Source organism: Vombatus ursinus, unplaced genomic scaffold (assembly GCF_900497805.2).
Source record: "Vombatus ursinus unplaced genomic scaffold, bare-nosed wombat genome assembly UNPS02000482.1, whole genome shotgun sequence".
In the NCBI taxonomy this organism is placed as follows: domain Eukaryota; kingdom Metazoa; phylum Chordata; class Mammalia; order Diprotodontia; family Vombatidae; genus Vombatus; species Vombatus ursinus.
Genome location: NW_020940260.1, coordinates 22058 through 29446, shown reverse-complemented (window position 1 = coordinate 29446; position 7389 = coordinate 22058). Strand labels below are relative to the sequence as shown.

The window sequence follows — 7389 nt, the reverse complement described above, 5'->3', positions numbered from 1 at the left end:
GAGTTAGGGGCCCCTGAATGGGCTGATTGAGCTCCTTATTGATAGCAATGTAGGCAGTGTGAGAGGAGACAACTCCTGACTGAAGGCTAACATCCACCACTTTGTTCTTCACTTCTGCAGCATCCTGTAAGTTCCCATCAAGGTTCTGGATCAAGGACTTGGCAGCCAGGCGATGAATAGTAAGTCTGGAAAGAGACAATCATCTGCGCTACCTATGGGCACCTGGGAAGGTGGTCCTAACCTCCAATTCCTAAGGATTCCCAATAACCAGGGAAAGGTAGTGGGGAATAAAAGGAATAGATGTATGGGTCCATAGGAGAGAAGTTAATGAGAAAGAGAGGAAGAGAACAAGAGGCAGGTGAAAAAGGAAGGAGGAATCACCAAGGATTCTTACTTGTCATCTGCTTTGGCATTCAGGGAGAATGGCACTGTGCTCCTGAAACCTTCACCTTGGAGCTGGTATTGAAGACATACCTCACCTGCTGCCTCTTTGGACTGGAAGAGGATAAGCAGAGAGGTCAGGCAGTAAGTAGCTCATTAAGGGGAGTGTTGGGGTCTAAATCACAAGCATAAGATCACAGCTCTAGAGCTTTCAGTGATCTCAGAGCACTTTCAGTCTGACCCCTTCATTTTACACAGCTGGGAAAAGAGGCTCAAAGGAGCTCAGTGACTTGTCCCAGATCATAAGTCATAAGCATCTGAGGGGAGATTTGAACCCAGATCCTTGGACCACAGAACCATTACTCTGTCCTACATACCACACTAGATCAGAATGGAGTAATGTTCAGGAAAAAGACATTATCAAGGTCCAGGTACACAAGAAGGAAAGGAAATTAGAGCACTTGTTCCTCCCTTCCACATGCCATCCTCTGGATAAGCCCACATACCCACCCACTGACAGAAAAGGAAAAGCCCAGGACAGTGTTTGGACATCAGCTACCACAACCATGGGACCCAAAAGGAGGAATGAGGACTTACTGCATTTGTCCCTTTCAACTGGGCATAGACGATTAACCTCTGACCCCTAAAGATGACAGTAGGAGGAGGAGAGAACAAGGTAGTCTCCAGCCCAGGGGGCAGAGTCCAGGTCAGGGAGACAGCCTGCACCACTGGCTGCAGGGCCCGCTTGAGGGACCGGAGGGCCTGGGGGAACAGAATGGAAGCTGCTGAGCTTGAGGTGGAAGGAAAGGGACTTGAGGGGAGAGGATAATTTAGTGGAGAGAAGATATTTTCTCCTCCTTGGTCATGTGAGAAACTACTCTTCCAAATTCCTGAATATATCACAGCAGCCTGTTCCCCTAATCCTTTTCGTCACTGACAGGAAAATAGGGATAGTGGGATGTTGACAGTCAACCATGAAGGTAAATCCAAGTTGTAGAACCAAAATCTCCAGGGAAGCAAGGAAAAGTCCTGGTCTCTGAGGCCAGCTCCAGTCTTTATACCTTTATATTTTTATACCTTTCATCTGCTTCATGTTCATGTCCCTTAAAACTCTGTCTATCAGGACAGCTAGGTGGCACAGTGCATAGAGCGCCGGCCCTGGATTCAGGAGTACCTGAGTTCAAATCAGGCCTCAGACCAAACACTTGACACTCACTAACTGTTGTTACCCTGGGCAAGTCACTTATTGCCTAGCAAAAAAAAAATATTCTCTCATGACCACACACTTTCCCAGGGAACATCCTGGACCCCTTTCAACACACAGTGAGGTCATGCCTGCTCCACACTCAAGAGCTCTCAGATCTACGGTTGTAAAGTCCCAAGGCCCAGAAAGGGAAAGGTCCCACTTCACCCACCCAGGCACATTTCCCAAGCACCTCAACTCACAAAATGCTACAGGACAGGATATGGGGACAAAGACGTATCTGTGCTCGGGAAGCTATTGTGGTGCCTCAGCCTGGAAGAGATGCTTTTGAGAAAAAGAAAATCATGCCACCTTGGGCTGCATTCTGTCACTGCCTGTGATGAATTCTGCAGTGCCTCCAGCTGCCCGAGCAATGCCTTTAATAAGGCTGGTGGAAGCCCCTTCTCCAATTCCAAAAGAGAAACACCTGTAATGAGAAGACAGCAGGCTGGCCAGAGGAAGTTTTAGGAAAGGGTTCCTGACTCCTACTTCGGTGGGGAATTAGAGGACAAATGCCTTAGGGGGTGGAGGCCTGTTAGGGATCAGAGTCCTTCTTTAGGTACCCAGCCTTCTGCAGATGATCACCACAGAATCACAGATGGAGAGCAGGAAGAAACCTCTAAGGCTATGTAAGTAAGGTGAATTTAAGTGTGTGTAAAGTGGATTTTTGGTTATTCTTTCTTAGAGTTTTCTTCCCAGGATCCATGGCCATAAGAATCTCTACTTCCCAGGTGTTAGATATGAGTTCTCACGATCTTCATTCAAAATAGTTTCTACTGTGCAGTCGAGGTAGACATGGGGATGAAGTGATATAAAATTGTGAGGCCATTGCTGGCAATGTGCCTCTCTGTCTGTTGCCCTATAAAAGTAAGTGGGCACTAGTCAGTGAGTGGGGACCCCCATGGGGTGAATGTGCAAGCTGAATGCTGTGTGTGCCTTTATCAGCCCCCATCAAGGCTTGGGAAGGGGAATCTGTGTGTATACCTCAACTGGCCCTTATTGAGGCTTGAGGAGATTTAGGGGAGAACACAAGTTGTGCTGATCTCGACTGACCCCATTGAGTCGAGGAGTAGTTGTCCCCCCTCTTCACGCTGGAAGGGTTGTTAGGGAATGCTGTAGGAGTTAGTACTCCCATTATCAGCAAACTCCCTTTGAGAAGACTAGACTAGAATAAAGAAAGCTTATTTAACCCCTTATGATGACTCCATTCCTGTATTACTGTCTGACCGAATCAAAAGCAAACCTGCTAGTAAGAGAGGTGCTAGAAGCCCTCCTGTGTCTCCTTCCTAAGAAATGGGGTAGTCTGTGTGTTTACTTGTTCAACAGGCTGTCTGACCCAAATCACTCATATTACAAATGAAGAAATTGAGGCCCAGAAACATGTTGAGTATGTACGTGTCAGGGGCTGACTCCTGAAAACCATACCTGTGATTCTGATTGTGGCATTGAACTTCAGCAATGACCCTCCTTGTATCATCAACTTCTCCATCTGTGAAGACGAAGAGCTGCAGAGGGAGACAAGCAGCCACAGATCCTGTCAAAGCCACGTCAGGTTCCTCAGCCCAAGGTTCTCCTGACCCACACTAAAGCATGTGTCCCAACATAAAGCAGGCTACCTCACTATTCAGTTCTATATTACTGTGGGTCTATAAGGAGAGACTTGATGAAATTAGAGCTGGCATATGGGACTGTGGCAGGGAGAAGGCAATAAGCATTTATGAAGCACCTACTATGTGCCAGACACTGTGCTAAGCATTTAAAACTATCTCCACAACTATGACATAGGTGGTTCATTCAGGGCAGCTGGGAGGTTTTAGAGTTTCTAAACTGTTGAGTCAGGGGCCTTTGTGAGTGGGACCTTTCACCGGAACCCTGCAAAGATTTGTGGAAGCAGTGGGTGTAATAGAAAGATGAACTTATGTGTCAGTAAATACCTGGGTTCAAAGCCATCTCTATCACTTAACTAGTTCTGTGGCCATGAGCAAGTCACTCAACCCAAAATCTTAGTTTGCCTAGCTGTAAAGTGGAGATAACATCTGTAGGACCAACTTGACAATGCTGTTGTAAGAATGAAACAATATAATTACATCATTATCATGTATATGACTTCTCATTTATGTGATTTGTATAATAAATTCCTTTATGAATTTTCTGTTATTTTATTGTCAATAGGTCTCATTACTAGTGAAAGGGAGGAGACTATTTTTATGTGAGGAGAGTCTATTAGACCGCCCCAGTCTGTTCTTACTATTACCATTAGGCAGCTAGATGGTGCAATGGACAGAGCACCAGCCCCAGAGTCAGGAGGACCTGAGTTCCAATCCAGCCTCACTCACCTACTAGCTGGTTCACTCTGGACAAGTCACTTGACTCCAGCTGCCTCCAAAAAACCTGATCACTGCTGCCTTCAGACAGGATTAATGCCCCATCAACAAAACAAGACTTGGGTCTCCCTTTCCCCCAGTCCCAGTTCCTCACCTGCCGAGGGTGGTCTGGCCTGCAGGATTTGCTATAAATGTCCTTCAGTGGCTCTAAGATTTCAGTCCCTCCCAGGTCAGCTTCTAGAGCCTTTACTCGCTGCACAGCCGCCTCCATGGACTGCTGTGTGTACTCCACACTCTCTCTGAGACATATACACACACAGACACACATGAGAGTTCCATGAGAGACATTTTCCAACAGTGTCAAGCACTTAAGTCTCCTGCCCCTCTCATAAGCCCCAGCTCCAAAGACAGGTCTTATGCTACCTCTTCACAAATTCTGTAACTATATCATTTGTAATAGGTTCCTTAACACTTCCCCTTTTAACCTCCGTCCTTCTCTATGACTCTAGCCAGAGACTCACGGAAAGAAGGATTCAAAGGAGGATCCAAATCCATAGATATTGAAAAAACAGCCAAGGGGCAAACTCTTCAGCAGCAGGACCAAAGTTTCCTGAGTGAGAAGAAAGGTAGAGAAGACATTTTAAAAAAAAATAAAGTCTGCCATTTATCATCCTCGTGGTGACACTCAGGTCTCACCCTGTTCCCCCCTTCATGACACCAGTCCCAGTGAGTTACCTTAAAGTGGTCACATTCAAATTCAGCCCACCATAAAGAAATAGTCAGTGCCTTACAAGATTAATTTAAGCCCATAAGTTCCATTTTCACTTCTGAAAAAAAAAGGACATGCAAAAGGGGCATAAAAGAGAAAAGAAACTGGTACCTTGGCACTCTCTATGCGCTTCTGGGCACCTTCTTTGCTATTTATCTGGGAGGACATGCTCCCTGAGCGGTCCATGAGGAAGATAAATTCACCAGTGTTCTCTCCCTGACACTCAGGGATGCTAGGGTAGAAACTCACCATCACAGCTGGATCTCCCATCAGGGAACCTACCCAGAGGCAAAAAACAAAAACAAAAAAACATAAAAACTCCACAAAATTTATGCCACAGGCCACCAGTAAGCAAAGTGATGTGGAAAAGGAGCTGAGTGAGGGTAGAGGGTTTAATTATTACACCTTGAACTTTTATTTTTGGTTTACACTTTCCTTGTTGCAAAAGGACTTAAGACAACTTACAAAATTGCCTATGAAAAACTGTATAGGACCAGAAGCCATCAGACGCAGGCTATACCTCTAAATCCCCTGACCTCTAAATTATGTGAAGTACATGAGAGAGATGTATATTGGACTAAAACAACTGGGCTGGTCACACATCACAAGAGAGACTTCCAAAACATCTCATCCAGCTAGAACCATGTGCAGAATCAAATCACCTTAAATGGAAAATGGATAAAATGCAAGGTCCTACCAACAAAACCAACTGTGCAAGCATATGGCAGGGATGCAATAGTTATGCAACAGCTTCTACAAAAAGATCCTGCATTAGGAGGATGATAGAGGGAAGGGGGTAATCAGAAGCAAACAATTCTAGAGAGGGACAGGGTCAAAAGAGAGAATAGAATAAATGGGGAGCAGGATAGGATTAAGGGAAATATACTTAGTTTTTCACAACATGACTACTATGGAAGTATTTTGCATGACTACACATGTATAACCTGCATCAAGTTGCTTGCCTTCTCAATGAGGGTGGGTGGGGAGGGAGGAAAGAAGAAAATTTGGAATCCAAAATTTTAAAAACAAAAGATTGAAAAAAATTGTTTTCACATGAAACTGGGAAATAAGATATACAGGAAATAGGGTATAGAAATCTATCCTGCCCTACAGGAAAATAGAAGGGGAAGGGGATAAGAGAAGGGGGGAGAAATAGAAAGGAGGGCAGATTAGGAGTATTCAGAATGCATGCCATTTTGGGGTGGGGGAAGGGAGGAGATGGGGAGAAAATCTGGAACTCAAAATCTTGAGGAAGTGAATGTTGAAAACTAAAAATAAATAAATTAATAAAATAAAAAAATATATCCTGCATTAGATAATAATGTCTTTGCTATCTCTTCCAGTTCTGAGATTCTGGGTCTGTCACATTATGATTTTAAATTAGGTCAATAGTACTTTGTATTATTATTCAACAGTCAGAACACTAACGTTGTTCTTTAAGCCTTAGCATTTCTACATTTGGTATGATAATGAAATCTTTCCTTGTTCACTTTCAGTGAGGTAATAAATGTCCCTCTTTGGATTCCTGAGACCACCACTGAATACCATAGTGACAACCATCCTACAACTATTTCAATATTTCTCTGTCAAGTGTCAGCATGCTTGGGAGGTATATCCTCAGCAAGTGAGCAAGCTCCTAAGATTGGCTTACCTGGCTTGGCATCAGCCTGGGCCAGCTCCACAGAGACACTGGGTGTGTTCACCTCCCTGTAGTAAACCAGGATCTCAACATCCCGATCAAACTGATGCCCTTCAGCCAAGGAAACCTGGATGAAGATGGGGCAGAGCAGAGCAATGCTAAGACAAGAAGGATATCCCAGGAGCTTCTTCTGGATTGCCAGGTGACAACAAGGGGCTGGAAAGTTAACTTCCCATTTGGTGAGTGATGTTCTGGGACGGAGTTGGTATGAAAAGAGAAAAGTCTAGGTCTGTAAGGAGCTGGAGAGGGTACAATATGACCATCTTATGGGTGAGTTCAGGACATTGGACAGTACCAGGAAACCAAAAGGAGGGGTTTGATGGATGGAAGTGGGCAGGGGCAAGAAGGCAATGGTGCTTTCTGCCTAGCTAGTTACCTGGGCAACCTTCTTGTCATCTTCCAAGTACTGCAGGGGACTCAGAGGACAGTTGGACTGGACCTTCTCAATGCCACGGGGAGAGTAGACATTGGCACTGACACTAAACGTGTAGGGCAGCTCCTTGCCAGGAACCCGAGGGACTTGAGAGGTGATGTTTTCTGCCTCAGCTGACTCTGCAATGAGCCACCCACTGATGATCCCAGAAGGAACTAAGGGCCCTTTTCTCCCCTAGGCCACAGGATCCAGGTAGAACCAGATGCCCCCATTGTTCTTCCATCCACAATCCCCCAGCCCTTGCTACTGGAGGAGGCCAGGCTCCTCACCTTGCAGGACATAGCGTGGATTCAAGATGGCTGGCAGGACAAAGCGAACAGCCCCATCTGCCTCCAGGGACAGCTCCTGAACATAGCTCAGAGTGACAGCAGCCTTCTGGCCAGGGGGCAAATTTCCTATACTGCAGCTGAAGATGTCACCAGAGCTGCTATCCTGCTCCAGAAGGAAGGCTTGCTGGCCTTGGGAGATGGCATTCTCATAATTCTCCTGGGCCTGAGGGGCAAGAGGAAGAGCAGGAACAAGGAAATCTTAGCAACAAGT

The 7389-nt window shown here is 45.6% G+C and overlaps 1 protein-coding gene across 1 annotated transcript; it reads right to left on the bottom strand.

Moving 5' to 3' along the window:
• Window positions 1-3: 3 nt before the first annotated feature.
• Window positions 4-7353, bottom strand: VWA5A (von Willebrand factor A domain containing 5A; the record flags this gene model as incomplete). Its single annotated transcript, XM_027855769.1, has 11 exons — window positions 4-185; window positions 395-495; window positions 979-1143; window positions 1937-2051; window positions 3050-3129; window positions 4103-4247; window positions 4470-4558; window positions 4829-4995; window positions 6369-6483; window positions 6793-6968; window positions 7119-7353. Coding segments are annotated over 11 exons (1570 nt in total), but the record flags the coding sequence as incomplete, so codon positions are not given.
• Window positions 7354-7389: the final 36 nt, after the last annotated feature.